The sequence below is a fragment of the Podarcis pityusensis genome (genome assembly GCF_964106645.2).
Source record: "Podarcis pityusensis genome assembly, chromosome: 14".
NCBI lineage: Eukaryota > Metazoa > Chordata > Lepidosauria > Squamata > Lacertidae > Podarcis > Podarcis pityusensis.
In genome coordinates, this window is record NC_138039.1 from 20,596,451 (window position 1) to 20,617,709 (window position 21,259).

At 41.0% G+C, this 21,259-nt stretch overlaps 1 protein-coding gene across 20 annotated transcripts in view; it reads left to right on the forward strand.

The window, feature by feature from the left end:
* Window positions 1-21,259, forward strand: part of RBFOX1 (RNA binding fox-1 homolog 1) — a 1,496,801-nt gene that overhangs the window by 626,416 nt on the left and 849,126 nt on the right. For 19 of the 20 annotated variants that reach the window (XM_080981485.1, XM_080981488.1, XM_080981483.1 and 16 more), the window contains one exon: window positions 8,324-8,386. The exons of the other annotated variant lie outside the window; for it this stretch is intronic. In XM_080981485.1, coding sequence (XP_080837611.1) covers window positions 8,324-8,386 — 63 coding nt within the window. The remainder of the gene's footprint in view (window positions 1-8,323; window positions 8,387-21,259) is intronic. 20 annotated transcript variants of the gene reach the window in all.

Genomic DNA, 21,259 nt, shown 5'->3' on the forward strand with positions numbered 1-21,259 from the left:
CTATTCTGAGTTCTAAGCAATGGCGGGTGTGGTTCTCTGGAGGTAACATGGGCAAACCCAGACACAGAGGCTACAGAGGCATCATCTAAGGAGCTGAGATGGCTGCTGGAGATCAGGGCACTACTGTGACTCAGACTGTCAGACAGGAGCCCCTGAAATAAGCTCCTGGACCACCAGAGCCTCTGGGGCCTCTGGATCCTTGTGGGCAGCTGAGTCTGAGGAAACAAATGCCTCCCATCACACTTCACTGGATCAGTGGTGCACAGAGAGCATTGGATGGGAGGCTATAGAATGGAGGAGTAGTGTCCACTTGCAACCCACAGACTTTAAGGGAGTGGAGCCTGGAAGAGGCTTAAAGTGCCTCAGTATGCTCTTAAGAGAGTGAAGAGATTTAAAATACCGCCACTCTGACCCTGGAAACGGGCTGCTAGTAGGACTGACATCTTTTGGAATGTTCATTGACAGCGTTTAGAACGTTCATTGACAGCTAGTTAAACAAGAGAAATACATTGTTTCTACTGTCTCCGGCTGCTTTAAAAAGGAGTAAAAGTAACTGAAAATTGAAACTAATTTGAAACTAATTTTGGATTGTTGAAAAGAGGATACTATTGACTATTACAAATAGAAACTGTTTCCCCCTAGTGGAAGCCTTTGAAACCGGTTGTTTTACAAGAGCTAGGCTAGGGGAATTTCCAGCTGCAAGTTAAAAACCGTGAGACTCTGGGACTGACCTTGAATCTTTTAAGTGTTATGGTAAATGGAAGAGGAAAAACAGACCAGTCAACTGCTGACAAAACATTAAGGTCTGGGAGGACTTGGCAACAATCCAGAAGAGGTCCATCATCAGGCCCCCTGCTCCCTCTGTTGCTGCCTTTGTACCAGCATATTTAAAACCAAGAAGAATGTTGACAGAAGAGGCTTTAGTGGCTGCATTATATAAGATAAATGACTCATTGGATCAGCTTAACAGGAAAATTGACACGATAAATGCGAAAATGGATGTTTCAATTACTAAAATCAACCTAAATACAGAAAGTATAAATAATACCAATACAGAAACCACCCAGAAATTGATACAGGAACCCATTTTGATACGGCAAACTGCGGAGGAAGCCAGGGAAAAAGATGTTGTTGCTGAATGTAAAGTAACACAACTGGAGAGAAAGAGAAAGCGAGCCCCTACAGAGGCAATTTGATGAACATAAGTTGACGCTTGCTATGACTGAACTTAAAGAAAAACAGGCGAATTTGAGGATTAGAGTTCACTTTTGGTGGACATGCCCAAGGATTAAGACACTTTGGGAGATGATTTACAACAAAATGAAAAAGGTATTTAAATATACCCTTTTGAAGAAGCCAGAGGCCTTTCTCCTGGGCATGGTCGGCCAATTGGTGTTAAAGAAGGATAGAACTTTTTCCACGTATGCAACAATAGCAGCAAGAATACTCATTGTGAAGTACTGGAAGACACAAGATTTATCTATTCGGGAAGAATGGCAGATGAAGTTGATGGACTATATGGAATTGGCGGAAACGACTGACAGAAATCCGAGAGTCGGCGGAAGAAGACTGGAAAAAGTTTAGGACTATTTATAGAAATACTGTAAAAATAATGAATGTGAGAAAAATGTTGGAATGAAGTTATATGGCTCTAGTAGAAATGCTATAAGGAATTAAGTATAAATAGATTAATAGAGTATTAAAGGGAAAAATAAGGTCAGAATATGTTAAGATAATTGTAGGATAGAAACAGAGGAAGATGGAAAGGAATTGCTGAAACAATTAACAGAAGTGGAATACAAAAAGGGAGGTGTGAGGAGGTCGTGGAAATAAGGGAATGAAAGATAAGAAATTGTTTTGTGTGTTAAATGGTTTGTGTCTTATTTTGTTATGCTTTTTTAATTTTGTCTAATTTGTTGTGTTTAAACGATTGAAAATTAATAAATATTATTTAAAAAAACCAACAGTATGCTCTTAAGCTTCCTGGAGAAAGTTGCTCACTTGGAGCTATCTATGGTCCTGAAACCTCTGACCAGCCTTTCCATAGCTAGCTTTATCTAGCCTCCTGCCTTGCCTCCATGTCTGTGAGATTCAACGTCAGGCTGGAATACAGTAAAAAAGGCGTTGGCTCCAACCCACTATAAAAATTATATGGGCTGTATGCAATTAAGTTCTACTGACACATTGAAATTAATAGACTTGGATGCACATAAATGTCAGTGGGTCTACTCTGAGTAGAACATAAATAGCCACAACTCTGTAGTTATGAAGAACCTGCTTCTGATTATACAAACCTACCCAAGCCATATGATCAGCATTATAGACAGTATGATCTCTGTTCATAGAGCTTCAGCATAATTGTTCTCTGAATGATCACTGCCATATTGAGAACACCGCCTTCTGTTCCAGGCACACACAGATGCAACCAAGCAGTTCATGAAAAGTGAGGGTCCACCTGCTATTATCAGACTGCAGGATAATAATTTCTTCCCTCAGGAGAAGCCATAGCAGAGTGACTAATGAGGATGAAAGAGCTGCTGGATGCTACTTTATGAGATGCAGGAGATTCTGAGGGCCAAGCCAGATGTGACATTAATTGCCTGAATATATCCCAAATGGTGCCAATTCGAAATCCCCTTGAAATGCAAATACCAGAGGTGATTACTGTTGTGACCGTGGCAGGAAGAGAATGAGTTAAAACTTCACCTCTTCTACTGTTCTGTTTCCCCATGGTGTTGTTTACAGAACAACAACACAACATTCATGTTAATTGCTTTTGTGTAATTAGCATTGTGTTAGGAGACCAGAAATAAAGAGGCAAGACACAAGGTATGGGATAGAACTCGGGCCACTTTATGAACAACAGCAGTGACCAGAGGAGGAATGACAGCTGGGAGGAGCACAGAAATAAGAAATGCCATAGCACACCTGCATCAACACAGTCAGAAACCTTCATCTGCCCCAGCTGCAACAAAACATGTCTCTCCCTTATCAGTCTCTGTAGTCACAGCTGGAGCTGTAACTCCAACAGTTTGCCCCTGAAGGCACACGCTTCCATTGTCTCCTGAGACAGACAGATACCAACAGTTGGGTGGTATGAGCTGCTCAGGGGGAAAAGACCATGCGCGGGAAATTGGATGAACCTACCCCACATGGGTGAAATGTGGTGCTAATTCCACTTCTTTCTCCCTATCATACCCATTCATATGAGGAGACAGCTCTTTCTGATTCATGTGTCCTTAGAGTGAGGGTTAACCTCAGAAGTGATCTATACCCTGCTCCATGGTTCCCACAGCCGTGTGTCACTGTTCCCACAGTCTCTGGGGTCACTGTTCACCTGGAAAGTGCCTCAGAGTATTCACAACTTGTGCCAACTTCTTCTATTTCCTATACACAGCTGTCAAGGGTCCAGATAAAACCAGTCAACTTCATTATCCAGCTCTCACTCTAATTGCACTTCTCCAGCACTGCAGTATGAAGTTAGTGGAAAAATCCCTGCCCACCAACCATCCATGGGAGAAGACAACTTCTTGCTATGCCAAAACTGTGGGAACCAGCTAAGTCACACTGCATAGCGGGATATTGAGCTGGGCACCACATCTTTTGAAGAAGGAAGAGGGAGGAAACAGGCAGAAGGTTTTATATATCCTCCACCTGTTCTTCTCCAGCCCTGGAGCATGCTCAGGAACTGCACCAGAAGTGGCTTGTTGGTTGACTTCGAGCCCTGCCTCCTAGTGTGCTCCAACCCATACATCTTTGGTGCTATATCTAGCATGAGGTATAATAAGCCAAAAGGACCCAGAACCCCACACATACCTCTTTTATCAGAGGAGATATGGTGAGTACCTTTTTCCTAGTTCTGATGTTTGGATGCTTGTATCATCTGAAAGAACACCTGTCCCTTCATTGGGGACATTTTACTCAAGGCACCACATCCTACAGAATGTCATAGAGCAGTAAGGCAAAAATGGGCATTTTCTACCATTGCCCTTGCACTCTGGAATATTCTTCCTTCTGGTGCTTCAAATGCCTTGTATCTCCCTGCCTGACCTATAGGACAGGGCCCCATTATTACAGAAGTCCTGTTTTTATAATACCTTTCTGCTGGGTTTTGTGTTGTACCTCCTATTTCTATTACAGCATTTTATTGTTTCTGTGTTGCATTTTTGCACATCACTTACACATGTTTAAATAGTAAGAACAGATAGAGTAAAATACTAACCCACACTCTGGGCAGCGACAGGCTTACCTTTTGATTAGTAAATCTAGGCAGCAGTATAAGTTGCTCATGGATTTTTACCTCTGCAGATCATTAATGCAATGTGGTTGGCCTTACTTCAAACCACTTCCCTGTGTCTCTTCTCCTTATTTCTGGTTATCTAGTTGCAAGTGCTATAGGCAAACACTGTTGCTGCTGCTGCTGTTGTTTTCTAAAGTGGATTACTTTAGAGTACAGTTTAGCATGCTGTGGTTAAACAGAAGGGGTGATTTGCCTTAATGTTCCTTTATGGGACAAGTGCTAAATTATGAAGCAGAAAAATAGAATGTTCTCAGCAGTGTAAATAAAACAGTAATCAGAGGAAGTAAATCATAGTCTTTTTCTTCCCCCACTCTTCTCCCTACCTCAGTCCAGTCTATGCTTTTGTGCATTGTTGGGTTATTAATCTTGATAATAGAAATGGGAAAAACGTTGTGCTGAAAAATAGGAGTTGATATAAAACGCTGATGAATGAGCAAAACAATTGTGACTTCCTAATGCTTATCTTCGCCATATTCTGACACATAATGGTGCTAAATTGAATTCTGGTTCAAAAGTAATAGTTCTATTCTTCAAAGTATTTTATTTTTGCAATTGTGTATGTACAGGCACAGCAGTTCTGGGTGATCATAGTACTGATTAAAATTTCAGGACCAGAAAATGGAACCCCTAAAGTATTTGAATAATTTAATCACATTAATACCTCTATTGACCTCTGTGGGATTTACTGACAAGAGAGGAAGCTAGACAGATTGTTTCACTCGTTCTTATTCTACTCGGTGGTAAGATATCCCGAGGTAACTCAACTGTGGTGGTTTCTTTGAGAGGATAATGTACTGGAGGTTTTCGTTCATTTATTTGTTTTTCTCTTTAGTGCTTTTGGAACATGCTGCTCATTTTAAAACATGCAGGTTGAGCAGGAGGAATGCAAGGAGCTGCAGAGCTGCAGTTCCAACCCTAAAAGTAACAAGACACCCTTCCAGCTCCACTGCCTGCAATTCTGATGTTTTACTAAATGTGGAACTGCTACACATCCCTCAGTGAGGTAGGAAATTTATTGTCCAACTTCCTTTCCCTTCAAAAATAAACAAAAAAACAAAACAAAAACCTACAGACTGAGAGCATCAGGAGCACCACACTTGATTCCAGAGAAAAAGTGGACAGGCAGCCTATTAGACCAGAAATTAATATCTGTCTAAAAACCACACACCCCAGAATGTAGTGAGCTAAGCCCCTTGTGTCCTCCTTGCAGTATATCACTATATCGTTCTCTGATTTTGTGTGGGGAAAGAAGAAAACAAGTTTCGCTGGGCACATATTTATGCCTATCTGTCTTGATTTCCCACCAGTTGAAGGGTGAAAGGTGAATGTGCAGGCTTGGTCCACTGGAGGAGTTGTGGCGAGCTTTGTGTTTTGTGTGACACTAGGCATAGTGGTGGTTGGTGTCTAGTGAGCCTCGAAGGCATGGAGCCCAACAGCAGATGGAACCAGGGTCAATAACAGAAAAATACAACTAATTGTGGGTTTGCCCACATCTTCCTCTATACTGGGTTCTACAAAGGCAATGCTGTGAATCAGCTGACAGGCAGTGCCACTCCCTGGACTGGTTATACGTAAGACAACAGGCAGGTGTGTGTAGGGGGGCTGTCTGAAGACACAGTGAACTTGGTTGGGCAGTGCCCCATTTGCCCTAATGAACCAACCTTCCACTGGGAGGTGATATGTCTGCTATGTTTAACTTGCAGCAGTTCATTCACTTGATGTTGCAGCATCAATCAATAAGCGTCCATCCATATGCTAAATCTAAGCTGTTTGAAAAACCTGGTATTTCCTTTACTCTTGGTTTTGTTGCATTTTACCACATGAATTGGCCGTGCATTTATGAGAGGGAAACTGGAAGCAACAACACATAACTTCAGCATTTTATTTTATTTTATTTTAGTAGTTTAGGCATGGGATGTTTGGACTGAGAAGATGCTGTAATGAAAGAGAAAATGCCACCTCGGAATTTGTTAACCAGTTTCAGTGTGCATGTGGACAGGGATTGGAATTATAATGAAGAGTGTTGAGGCACCCTCATATCTGAGACTCAGATTTCTGCTACATCTCCCCCCACTTTCAATTCCAAACCCTCCCATTTCCCCTTGTTCATTTGACCTGCCGTTTCTGAGGATTTCATTTTAGTACATTGGAGAGCATCTCCTTTTGACAGACAGTGCAAATTAAGAGATATGGGTAAGGCTCGGGAAGCTGGATGCCTGAATATGCCCCCTGGGTTTTCATTTGCAGTTAGGGGCTGATATAGACACAATTACTGCAGACAGAAACCCAGAGGTTAGTGGCAGGGAACACGTGGCAGTCTTAGCTTGTGCCAAGCTGTAATTGGGAAGATTATTTTTAATCAGAACTTATTCTACAGCCCAAACATTAGAAATCTCTTGTAAGGCTGACAGGAAATTAAACTGAGGCCAAACAAAAACAGTAACAATGACAAAAGGGAGAGCAAGCCTCAAAACAGGAGTAATAATCCAAGTTGTCTAATTATAGCCCTGCTCATAGTTCAAAAGCTTTCTTTTCTTTTTGGCTTTCCTATAAAGCAAAGATAATCTGGCTTTCAGTTGGTGATAACTTTATCTAATTGGAGCTGGAAATTTAAATGACCAGCAAGTCTCTATGTAGGTCTATTTATAACTTGACTGTTTTGCTTTGTTTTTGTTTTTTAAAATGGATTAAATGTGTGATTTGATTTTGTGTGTGTGTTCACATTTGATGTTTGGTTGACAGTAATCTCCTGAATGTGTCATTATTGCTCTTGATCCAAATTACTACTCAAGTCAGATTTCAGTTTTCTGTTTTTTTTCAGAATGTGTGCATTTAGCCTTTGGAAAGATCTGCAACATACATTTAACATACATTCAATGTGACTTCAAACCACATGACTTTCCCTGAAGAATCCTGAGAATTATACTTTCGCTCTTACAGTTACAGCACCCCTAACTACAGTTCCTAGAATTCTGAGGGAAACTATGTGCTTTAAATGTTCATTGAATCTTCCTCAAATGTATGGTGTGCATCTGTATATTGTAAGGGGGGATGGATGACCTTTATGGCACTCTGACAAATCCTGCACCCCATTTTTTTTCAAACTTATGCTTATACAACGGATAAAAATATATACCACTACACTCTCCCAGCAATGGTGAGTGATAGAGAGAAGAAACTCACACAAAGCTGGGTTTCTACTCTCTTAATCTAGCATTATAATGCAATGCTGAAGGGTTCTGGAGAGGGGAGAAAAGCAGAAAAGTTCAAATTATTCATCAGCAACTTTGCATTTTCACTGTGATGGTTTCGATCTGTTGGCTAGTCATTAAGATGGATGCTGTGTAATCTTGCTCAGGGAAGAAGTGAGGAAACTTGTAAAACCATCCATTAGACCGTACAGTTATTGGGATATAAATACTTTTCTGTGCTTGATCAGATATTACCTTTCCTCTCCCCCTGAGATTCTTCCTGAGAACCTGAAAACCCTGAAGTTAATTGACTGCACAATTGTATGTTTGCCATTCAAATATTCATGGGATATTCTGCTTCAGGCATTCGCCTCTTGGAAGAGAATGAGAAGGGAATACATGAGCCTCGGTCTTTCTCTCTTCTCCAAGGGAAAGGTCATTCATACATACCTACACCAATCTTTTAATCACAGAAACCACTTCATAGTCAGAACATAGCTCATCCTATCCAGCATCCCACTAGCAAGACCTGAGCACATCTGTACACTTTGCATGCTTCTGATTCGCACCAACTGCTGTTCAGAGGCCTCTGATACTGGAGGTAGCACACAGCCTTAATGAATTTATCTCATCCTCTTTTAATGCCATCCCAGTTGGTGGCAATCACTAAATATTTGTAGGAGTAAATTCCATAGAGTAACTATTTGCTGTGTGAATATATACTTACTTTTGCCTCTCCTAATTCTTTGTACTCTTAGGGTTAGGATAAAATGTGGAGGATGGTGCAGCAAGAACATAGTGTGATGGGTTTTGTGTTTGTTTTTATTTTCAGGAAACTACACAGAAGCCTCATGTAAGTGGAGCCTACAGTTTTCTAGAGCGGAGCATTCATTCTGTAAGTGCAACTCTCTCTGGTTTCTTTTCTATGTTGATGGAATGAGTAGTTCTCAAGCCTCACCCCAGCTTGATTTGCATCTTCAGCTGCACAAAATGGAAAGATTGCTGTGTTCTGCTGAATATGAGTTTGTGTTTAAAAGTTTGTTGTGAGAACCCTGTAGTTGAGGAGTTGGAAAGAGGGAAAGGAAGGAGACAGTTGAGTGGGGGGATGCTGATAATGTGATTAATAGATATCTCCTTAAGCAGTATTTGAATCTGTTCCTTTTGGACGAATGAGTATATCACAATGAAAATGGTCTATAATGAAACAGAAATCTGAATTACTTAATGGGTCATGTGTGGATTTCTCATTTCCACATAGTTGTGTGTTTGTGTATACCAGATGAAAACAGTAGAAAGTAATGTTTTTGTTGTTCCCTGAAAGATTAGCCAGTATTCTCAGTTCTCTAGATCTTTTGGATTAATATAATGAATAAATTTACTGACATTTTTGAATAATTACAGCTTACATTTTTTGTTAATTTTCTCACTTAAAACAAAAACAAAAGATTAGATGTGACAATGTCGTTTTGGATTAATCTGTTTTCCCCATACTTTTCCAAAGTGTCCCATTTTACTTTTAGCATTGTAAGCTGGTAACATTCAGTGAACCATGCCTGTTCTTAGTTTGATCCACCAGTGTGTATTTATATCATAAAGGACTTGAATGGGTTGCGGTAAGGAAAGTAATCATCCATGAACACACATCCTGAGCATAGAAATACAGTTGTACCTAAGTTTTGTAATTAATTCATACCTTATTCTCTCCTAAATAAAACTGCAGTCTGTCTGAAACAATTCCACAAAATGTAGGATCATCGTTGACTTAGATCCAACATGATATGGAGCCTCACACTATCACATACTATCACATGCCATTCCACATTCATTGATGGGTTTTGAGGACTGAACCTGAGGGGTTGGGAAGAGACCAGGAAAGTGCTGTTGTATACACACTGGTTGGACCCTAGTTGGGATCATTAACTCCCACTGAACAATTGTGTTGTCTGGAAAATGAGGCATTTCTGAGTAGATATTGTCCCGCTCCATAGAAATTAGACACACTCAAGGTTTTCACACTTCATTCATAGAACCATTTGCATGCTACTTTGTCTGCACATAGCACATTTCCTACAAAGTTTCTGGATATTGCAGAAGGTTTGGGAGGGTGTTCCATGGTGCACCCAGTTCATGTTGCTTGTGGGTCCAGCTCGTTTGGCAGTGCTGGATTACCCAATAGGCAGACCAAACACATGCTTAGAGCACTAACAAAGCAGGGGGGTGGGGAGAGAGAGGGAGAGAGAATTGGAAATAATTTGACATTTGCTATTTCACAAAAGCACTGAAGTAGTCATAATGGGGAAAGTCAGAATTCTTAGACTTCCTTACACTCCAGTGCACACTCTTCCTCAATTTTTCTGTTCTTTTTATTTATTGTCACCAACTAAAACAGAGGGTGTCCTACTAGTATAAATCAAAATAATGTGAGGAAGTAGACCCTGTTGTGTGTTGCACATGACATCCATGTATGTACATTTCAACATACATGTAAGTTTTATGTTATTTCAGATATATATCTATATCATCTATATCTATATCTATCAATCATATATATATATATATATATTTATATATATATATATTTATATATATATATATACACACACACACACACAGTGGTACCTCGGGTTAAGTACTTAATTCGTTCCGGAGGTCTGTTCTTAACCTGAAACTGTTCTTAACCTGAAGCACTATTTCTGGGTTAGCAGAGTCTGTAACCTGAAGTGTATGTAACCTGAAGCATATGTAACCCGAGGTACCACTGTATATGGATTAATATTGTTTTTATTTTGAATGGGGGCATCATAATATTGTCAGTGCTTAGGGCCTCTAAAAGTGTCGATCTGGCCCTGTCCTTTGACTTTTCCATTTCATCGTGTGGTCTGAGAGTGTGCCCTGGAAGAATATACAGTGGTACCTCGGGTTACATACGCTTCAGGTTACATACGCTTCAGGTTACAGACTCCGCTAACCCAGAAATATTACCTTGGGTTAAGAACTTTGCTTCAGGATGAAAACAGAAATTGTGCAGCGGCGGCGCAGTAGCAGCAGGAGGCCCCATTAGCTAAAGTATTGCTTCAGGTTAAGAACAGTTTCAGGTTAAGAACAGACCTCCAGAACGAATTAAGTTCTTAACCCGAGGTACCACTGTATTCAACATTCCCCTGTTGTCTGCATGTTGAAGGGGGAAATTTGGGACCAGTAGGCAAGCTTCCCTATAGTTACCCAGTTTTCTCCTTGAGGAATAAGCCTCTCAGAAAGCCCAGGGTTTCCCTAGAATACAGTCTGAAAACCACAGAGGGATCCAAATGTAATTTACAAGGGGAAAATGCTTATGTATCTAATAACTCTCCTCTTTGCCACAAGGGGGTGGGGAAGTTAGAACATTGCATTTCAAGGAAAGGTGTTTTGGCAATACTTCCAAGTAGCAGCTATTCATCCTGAGCTTGCTTTACAAATCTGTTCCTTTCATTGCTAAATGTGCCTGTTACTCTTTAGTTTTTCATCTCTGCCACAAGCGGTCCTATCTGTCATGGAGCAGCATTGTGGCAGTTAGCAGCATTTGACACAGTTGACATGTTGGGGGGAAATGGTGAAAAAGAAATTGTGTCACCACAGCACAGCAAGGCAGAGGTGGTGGAGGGATTTCCAACTTATGGGAGGTGGCAGTTCCTGGGCTAATTAGTGGGGCATTGTTAGGAAGCCAAACAATTTGTGTATGATTAATATATTTCAATATCTGCACACACAGACTAAGGTAGGGAGAAGAAGCCTTGTAGAAACAAGCCTATAGATTTGCATCACATAAAGGAAACAATAAAGATACTTTTGGATTTGGGGAAAATGTTTGAATGTTGCCAAATTCCTTAGTGCCTAATTGCTGCCAGTATTTCCCCCTTGTGATTGTAACCTGACTAGTACTGTGAATATCAATCATTTTTAAGGGTTAAGGGGTCATTATTATTTAGCCAATCTGAGACTGAAGTCCGAGACGTTGCCTGGTAACAGAGAATGTAGATGAGCTGGCTCTTAAGTCCACCATATGGCCAGACATTTTGCTCTATTCGCCTGTGACATGACCTACACATGTAGTACATTACTGATTTATAGGATGGCTATTATAGTATTCTAGTTAGAATTTTATTTTGGACAATATACAGGTGAGTAATCTACTAAAGAGATATTTAAAAAGAGAGCCCCTTCGATGTGAATGTGACACTTTAATGATAACACTCTTAATACTTTAAATGATGTCGCATTTTTAAAATAGTATCCATTCAGTTGACTTAGAAACAAAAGAAGCTTACACAATTTGCTGCACAAGATAGGTTTCTGCAAATAAATCCAGGTATTGCTATTTCCATGGCCTGTGAAGCTGTAGAATGTCCAGCATCAGCACTGGACATCCAAGAACCATGGAAAGAGGGCAAACTTGCAGAGCTGGCCCAAGAAAACTTGCTGTTTGGCACAGAAAATCTCAAGTCTGGCATCCAGCAGTAAAATATATGTGCATTCATCAAACATGCAGCTGCCAGCCTCTTTTCTACATCCAAATGCCACCATAACTAAATGTGATACCACACAGCTGTTTCAGATGTTGAGGTTGGAACTTCCCTATGCTTTGTGTTAACCGTTGCATCAAGGTTTGAGCAAAGCGAATTCACTTTGCCATCAGTGTGCACTGCAAATATCATATCCAATAAAGCTGAATGTTGGAAGATTCAGGACAGATAAAGTAAAGTACTTCTTCATGCAGCACGTAGTTAATCTCTGGAACTCACTCCCACAGGAGACACTGGATGGCCACCATTGGGATGGCTTCAAAGGAGGGCTGAACAGGTTTATGGAGGCTAAGGCTATCAAATAGCTACTAGCCCTGTTGGCAATAACCTGCCTCCATGATTGGAGGCAGTAATACTTTTGAATACCAGTTGCTGGAAGCCGTAGGATGGGAGAGTGTTCTTGTGCTCGGGTCCTGTTTGCAGGTTTCCCACAAGCATCTATGTGGGGACACCGAACAAGATGCTTGACTAAGTGAGCGACTGGCCTGATTCAGCAGGCTCTTTTTATGTTGCTATGTTCACAGTGGGTTTCTGAGGACCCTGATGTTCTCCGCTGTGGGCCAAACTTCACCACTGCCTTGGGACTCTCGCTAGGCCATACCCATGCAACATTCCTTAATTGTCATGCCCCTCACCCCCCTCAAGTGCTTTTGTCTGTCAGGAAATGTGTACTTCAACTGTAATAATGTCTCTCGCTTGTTTGGATAGAATATGGGAAGGTAGGGTGTAGAAACCTCTGACTTTTGTGTGGCTAAAGTGTGACATAGTTCACATCTGTGGTCCCATGTATTTTTGCCTCTGGCCCCACTGATCTGAATGTGTGTGACCCCTGAAAGGCTGCCCATAAGGGAATGTGGCCCCTCGGCTGAAAAAGTTTCCTTGGCACTGCCCTAAAAAGCATAGGCATTGTGGGAAATGCAAAAAGATGCATAGATTTAGCCACCTGACCAGGAAGGGATAAAGTTAGTGGGCAGGGCAGGCATAATCACAGGGTCATGTTAGGAACAAGGATTCCAGGTGCTGGGTAGCACTTGTTACTTCTTTTGACACCCTTTTTCTTTTTGCTGGGCTCGTGTGTGTGTGTGTGTGAGAGAGAGAGAGAGAGAGAGAGAGAGCGAGAGAGAGCACACATCAGCCTGAAGCTAACCCTCTTCCTGTGCCTCCCTCCTCCTTGTAAGAGTCATTATCTATCACATTTGCATTTTTTATTATTATTGTTTTCTTTGGTGGCTGAATATATTTTCCCCAAAGTGCATCAACCCTTGTATCTTTTATGGGATTGATGTGTGCTTCTAGCTGTCTAATGCAGTAATAAAAAAGATGTCCGTGTCCATGACCTACCTGAATCATTACACGCTAATCATATAAAGCAATTCCAAGCAGATTGATTAAATACCGCTGCTTTCCCCCCCATGAATATGAACAGGACCAAAAATCCTCAGCGTGCCACCCCAAAACAGATGGTCTGCTAACGTCTTTTAACAGCAGAATTCAAGGAGCAGGTGGCCGGGTGCTGTTAGATGAAGGCGATTTCTGAGACCAGCGCACTTTCACTGGCTCCAGCTGAGGAAATGCCACATTCTTTTAGCTTTGGAGAAACATTCCCTTTTTAGTCTGAGCACAGAATCAAGAGGCCCATTTCTCCCCCTCTTTACTTCCCTCACCCACCTGCTGCTTTCCCCCTTCTCTGTAACTTTCCCTGTTAAAAGTTGCCTCTTTGCTTCACCCAGGCCCCAGAGGATCAAAGCTTTCCAGCGCACATCAGGAGAACAAGAAAAGTCAGTCTGGTAGAAATATTTGATTTTCACCGCATTGCAAGGGTCACCTCACACGGCTAAATGACCTGGTGGAAAATAAAATAAAATAAAACAAATTGGCTTTGTGCTGTGAAAAAGGATTGCTTTGACATTCTCCTCAAATCATGCTCTGATCAGGAACAAATGGCTGTGAGCTATCGATTTCCAATGCTTATGGGCCAACCTGGTCCTGCACAGGCAGTTTTCCCCACAGCAGATTAAATATCTTTTGCTGCTGTACATTCTGCCTAGTTTTATGGGTCAAGCTACAAGGACACGCAAGGGGATGGGGAGGTCAGCTCTTCTCCCCTCTGATGCAAACATTGCTGCATTTGTACATCCTGAGTGTGAGGGTTCTGTAATGTGACCTTACTCTATATTTGCTGGTCTCTTGAAGGCATGGGCCTGAGGAAGCAAAGGAATGCGTTTTGTGCAAATATCTAGTTTGTTATTTAGAGAACATGAACCTCTCCTTAATAGTCTTGTTTCTCACAGCACAAGAGGGACTTGTAAATAAACAAGCTATGCACATGGCAAAGGGAGTTTTTAAGATTGTGCATAAAATAGATGCAGGAAGTTGAATAAAATTGACTGGATAACTTAACAATATTATGTGTTTGGATCTCAGGTTACCCTTTGCCCTTGTCAGGTGACTATAGTTTCTCTTGGGCAGTTTATTCGATTGATGTCATGCTTATAATTTTATATGCTTGTCCTCTCTATTCCTGGCTTGCTTTTTTTTCCAATTTCCATTTTTTTCTTTTTCCTTATCTTCCTTTTCCCCTCCTTATTCTCAGTTTCGATTTCTAATTGGGTATCTGTATGTTCAGATATAATTGTAACCTTGTATTATTATTATTATTATTATTATTATTATTATTAAATTTAAAAAATAAAGGGAGGAAATAAAACATTAAAGGAAATAGATCACTGTTTCTTTACCTATTCATAGGAACAAAGGAAGCTGGCTTAAACTGAGTCATTGGCCCATCCAGTCCAGTATTCTCCCCACTAACTGGAAGTGGCTGTCCAGAGTTCAAAATGGGTCTCCCAACACCTCACCCAACAGCCTTACATGGGGATTGACCCTGGAGTCATCTGCTTACAAAGCCCATTCTCTACAATTACAACCATTAAATTTGTGATAGTCCCTGGTCTGACTCAGAGCTCTGACAGATGATTGACCTTATCAGCCAAGAAAGAAAGAAAGAAATCAGTGTGTGTGTGTGTGTGTGTGTGTGTGTGTGTGTGTGTTGTTGTTGTTGTTGTTGTTTAGTCGTTTAGTCATGTCCGACTCTTCGTGACCCCATGGACCAGAGCACACCAGGCACGCCTGTCTTCCACTGCCTCCCGCAGTTTGGTCAAACTCATGCTGGTAGCTTCGAGAACACTATCCAACCATCTCGTCCTCTGTCATCCACTTCTCCTTGTGCTCTCAAACTTTCCCAACATCAGGGTCTTTTCCAGGGAGTCTTCTCTTCTCATGAGGTGGCCAAAGGATTGGAATCTCAGCTTCAGAATCTGTCCTTCCAGTGAGCACTCAGGGCTGATTTCCAGTGTGTGTGTACTTATTGGTAATAAATACAATTGGTTGAACTCTGAATGGTAAAAGCAGAATGCTACCCAAAAAAAATGCCATTCAATCAGTGCTATTAGCAGTGTGTATATGTGCTGAAACTTCATTGTATTTTGCACTACAATTGTAAAAAAGGAAACGTATTGACTCATACTGACTGCTTAAGATAATTGCGACATTTTACTGTACTGTGAAATCCTAACAGCAGCTTAGTTCATTTGGCATAACGCTTGCTTGCTTTTTGAAATCCATGTTGATAGTTTGAATCAGGGTTGGCACATTTTAATCAATGGGGCTGTAATTTGAGGCCACACCTGATTACTTTTTGAAACTATTTTTTATATATTTTATATTAATTGGAAATGAATATAAATAAAAGCAGTATTTCGCTTAAGAGTGCTCATATGTCTGTCAAGTTCTACAAAGGCGGCTCATTCCATTGCCTATTCAACTAAGTACTGGCCAGTCTGATGCTCTTGCATCACTCACATACTTGTGGGTGGGGTGGGCGCCATCCTTTTAAAGGCTGGGCGGCTGCCTCCCTCCCTCCCTCCCTCTTCTTTTCATGGCGACAGCACCTGCCCTCACTCTCAGTGTGACTTGTTGGTCACTTTGGGGCCGTGTAGGGATTTTTGGCGGATCCAGAATGGTTCGGGTTGAGGGGTTTTTTTTGCCTACTCCATACTGAATAACTGGATGGTGGGCATTTAGATGGCCTTCTTACCTGCATTACTGTTAATTAGGTTAATCTGCTATTTAATTCAGTCACTTTTGGCCGCTCAGGTGCAGGAAAGGGAATGCAGTGATTGTGTTTCAGCCCAGTGACCCACTTTGGGCACCTTCATGAATGATGGGCTGTCCCTGAGGGCTTAAATCTCTGTGCTCTCTGGTTCTATGGGTGGATAGGGCTACCCTCGAGGGTAGACTGCTCCATCAGCTTTGGGGGTTGGGGTAGAGCAGCATAGACCTTCCTACTCATTTTCATGGTGTGGCTGGGAATGGGAGGCAGGCTGAATAGGCATGTGACCACTTCCTGCTGGCAGGGCTTTGATTGCACCACAGGCTTCTGTTTTCTCAGGTTCAGGTTTGATGTTGCACCAAAACAATTTCAATAACCCATAAACAAGGCAATAAAAATACAGCAAAAAACAAAAACAAACTCCAGGAGCAGTGGCATTTAAATTTCATACACTGAAGGGAGCTTAAATTTCATACACTGAATTGCAGTTCCTCAGTGATAAAGCACATAGGTAGCGTGCAAAAGATCTTAAGTTCAATCCCTGGCATCTCCAGGTACGGCTGGAGTGGGTGGAGGAAAGACTCCTCTGTGAAACTCCAGAGTCACTGCTATACAATACAAGGACTTGTGGTATGACTCAGTGGCTGTGTCACAAATAAGCCACATTTAAGCCCCACAAGCCATGGCTTAGAGCAGAGGTGGGAAATCTTTGCTAGTTGATGGGCCAGATACTAATCTCAGCACCCCAGGCTGCTCAAAGTTGCCCACCTGTTAAGCTCCTGGCATTTTAGTGTGGCGATGAGCTTTTTTGGAGCCCTGTCAAGACTAGAATGTACAGCATGGGGTATTTGAAAGCCATTTGTGGGCAGCCCTGCACTGCTCCTTAAGCCTCTGAAAACAAGAGGTTTAAAGAGCAGTGTGGGGCTATTTACAAAGGGCTTTCAAACAGCTGTGTGCTATTTTTTTGAGCCTCCTATTTTCAGGGGTCCAAAGAAAGTCCTTTGCGAGTGGTGCTAGGCTGTTCCTGTATGTATGACATCATATATGATGTCATAGTTCAGATGTGCGTGGATTTGTAAAACAAATAGAGAGGCCTGGAGAGCCAAGTCTGGCTCACAGGTTGGAGGTTCCTCACCCTTGGCTTAGAGTTGTGTGTGGACCAAGCCGGTGTAAAGTAGCTTTCTACATTACTAATTAAAAACAGTTGACCAGCTACAAGTTTTCCACTTGGTTGGTGTTAGTGTTAATGATGCCTAACTCATTCTTTAGATATTGATTCTCAATTGTAGGTGAGGCTGGTGTTTGGACCCCTGCCATCCTCACCACATCCCAAAGTAACAGAGCCTTTACACTGCCCCCCAAAAATGTTTCAGAGTTTTCCTTCATACTCAGTTTTACAACACTGCAGGAAACAATATCTTGAGGCACATGCAAAGTATGGAGAATATCCATGTCCACCCAAAATGTGAATTCAGTGTGAAACAAAGAGATATAACAGAATGTTTAACCAGCATTATTTCTGCCTTTGAGAATCATTTTTTGAAGCCTCTTTTTCATTAGGCATGGTGAAATTATACGTTGGATTTGCAAGGCCATTAATAAGCTTGACAGGGCATTCTTAGGCTTCAGGTAGTGACTCTTTCAAAAATGCCAAGTAGGTCCTGTGTTCAGCAAATTTTCCTATCTGAACTTCGCTAACAAATCCTTGGATGCTTGTTTATGAACTCGGTTCTTTTTAAAAGCTCAGCGTGTGTTAATATAATTTATAAGACACAGGTAAGTAGGAAATCGGGAAACTCTAGTGATGAAATTCAACATAATTGATTTTCAGGGGCCTTAGAAGTTAATTTTTCTTCTTGTTGAGTTATGAAATAAACATCATCAGACTTTATTTTAAAAGACAATGCATAGTGTTGATGCACTGGAAAGTTTCCATTTCAGCTAGTTTAGTGTCATGTTGCCAATTTAATCCAGGTATCATAATCAACAAACTTCAAAAGGCCTGGAAAAGGGATTTTTTAAAATATAAAAACCCCTGAAGCACACCAGCTCTTTATTGGTGCTATTAGGTACAAACATCATTAGATGTATATATCCGACTCCTTATTGCCAGGTAGTTTTCCATTTCCTTCTTATGCAAGGTGGGTTTGGGTTAACTGTTTGCAAGGCAAACTACAATCCAATTTGAAAGAAACAAGATCAAATTACTGTACTTAGGGTCCCACCTTTTAAAACTACTTCACACAGCTGGGAAGGATATGTTTGGCATCTAGAAGTGATATGTTTTGGTTGCTGTTTTCAGCACTGAGTCCATGCAGGTGAGGAAGGAAGCATTAGATATACTGAGGCATTGCTGGGTTAAGTGCACCCTTTAGGGGATCGAAAATTGTGTTATGTCTGATGGGCTTTGAGGGGTATCCTTTAGGCCTGACATTCACATTTTGGGGGGAAAGCAGGACAGTGGGACCTTGGTGTATGTGTTGGGTTCATGCCCACCCCTCACATAGTTCCAGTTGATAAAAGCCCTTCTTTGTGGATGTGGACAGTGTGCATTGAGAGTGAATCACAGGAATTATCATTGCATTGCCACAGATAGCTCTCTGCTCATGGAAAAGCTGTTTAATGAGAGGTAGGTTGGTAGCTGGCACAAACAGTGGGCAGATTGCTCTCTTTGTGTTTATATTATTATTAAATGGAGCTTTAGCAAATGTATCAAACAAGTGGCATGAGTTATTCGCTGCCTTTTCGTATATGTTTCAGACTTTAAAGTCGCCTAGGTTTTATAGTGTTGAAAATATGATTTTGCACTCAGATTATTCAGGTTTCAAAGTTACCAAGGTTTTAAAGTGCTGGCAAATATGTTTGCAGAGCAAATTCTGATTTATTGTTGCTGCAAGCTTTACATTCAACGTATTGAAATAGCATGACATTCAAATGATTAGCAAGGTATTGCCCTGCTGTGTGGGAGATGCATCTGGAAGAAAGAAAGAAAAATGCAAACCTTGACTTGGAAAAGTATTGCGAACGCCTACTATGGTTAAAAAGAATAGGCTTACATCGACCAAGATAACTTTTTAAAACTGTTTTGTGCTGTACTAGAAGCCTGAATCTCTGAATCAGGAACAGAAAGCTTTAAACAAATATGGACAGATCTCTAAAAAATGTGTATGATAAGAAATGTTTTCATCATATCACAGGACTACTGACTTTTCTTACAGTCTTTTGCTGTTTGAGTGTTCTGTCTCAAATTGTCTAAAATGTCTCTGGAGGCAGATAACTGAAAGAAAGAAATGAGAGGGAGACAGAGAAGGCTGTGATTCTTTAAGTTTGATGGATATCTAGCAAGTTCTAGAAGGAATAATATCAAGGCAGGGGTGGACAGAAAAGTCTTGATCCAATTTATGGCCCTTTCACACAAAGCCCATTCCATCTCATTTCCACCAGGATTTTTAAAGAATAATTAGTTTAAAGATCCACATGGTTATGTGCCATCCCTTTCTGAAATATTTAATATCAGTCTACTTATGTGACCCTATGGGGGAGTCCTTTTTGGTTGGGTGTGTCCAATAGCACTGGCAACCTCACAGGGATGATGGGCTATATTCAACTAAGTTATAAACGAAGTAGACCCACTGGAAGTAATTGACCTAAATTAGTCATGCCCATAAATTTCAATGGTTCTTCTTGGAATAGGAATAAAAATGGGGGAAATCCATTGTACTGGGGGGTGGGGAATGTGACTGCCCCCAAAGGGATAATTGGTAGGGAGAGCCATTCTCAATGTCCCACTAATACTTGTAGCCTGCTGGCTGTGACACAGGATAGGATCTTCTCAGTAATGGCTCCCTGAGCATGGAATCCCCACCCCCCACTCCAGGAAATGCAGATGGCCCCTTCACTCTGTGACTAACAGCATCAAGTAAAGAAGACACACACACACACACACACACACACAGAGAGAGAGAGAGAGAGAGAGAGAGAGAGAGAGAGACAGACGTTTTTGTTGTTAATAACATTTTATTTAGTAGCTGAAAAACAAAAACCAGTAACATTGTATTGGGAGTGGCCATTAAGAACTATTGTTTTAGATTTTTTTTAAGTGCAGGTTTTGCAAATGGCAGTGGAGAAACTGATATAGTACTTCAGTTGCAAACACTGGTTAGTATCATCAGGCACATAATACTGCCATATGATTGATTTGACAAGTGAATCCCCCATTTGTGCTCATAAGTCACAGAGAGCTGTACTTTCTGAAGGAACTGCTTAGCATGTGTGTGTGCTTGCCTCTTTATAAGAGATTATCATTGTTTCAGCTATTGCATGGTATGTGCCTATATTCAATTTGTTTCTTTTCCATGCACTTAGCTTTGAAATAATCATACAAGAAGCTCCGTATAGAATAGGTGAGCTGAACTTATTAGCATATGAATGTTGCTGCTTTCTCTTTCAACTGTGCCACTTGCTGTTCTGTTAAATGTTTCCAATTGAAGGTCATTAAAAATAATGGATTAAGCCTTGACCAATTCTCATTTTCCTTCCTTGTTTGGGTCCTGTCTCAAAAGGTTTTTTTTATTTTTAAAAAAATATTATATTTAAATTCCTTCAAGCATCTCTTGAGGCCTGACAGCCATGATGCAGAAAACAAGCCCAATTAAGCTTCCTAGACTATGGCTATTATTCTACTGGTGTGTCCAGTCTTCAGAAATACAGTGAAATGTTTTTAAGTCAATGTCCACTTCTCATATGCATATCAACCTACTTCCTTTTCATTATACCAAAATAGAAATCTTTCAGAGAATGGCAGGCTGCTCAGGCAGTCAACCATACCTGTAAACTTCTCAGTCCTTCAATTTTATAGGATTGCTGTTTTTCAATAGCTTGAAATCATCTGTGCATTTTGTGACTCCTCATTAGAACGTGTCAGTCATCTCTGCTAGTGTTTAAATGGAAGAGAGGATGAGGGAAGAATTCTGGAGCTGTCCTGGTGGATTTGCAGTCAATGGCTGCTGCGGAGGGTACTTGAGTAAACTTCTCTGAGTTCCACTTCTTTCTTGGCAACAACAGTCTATCAACAGAAGTGACCATTGTGGTATAATCT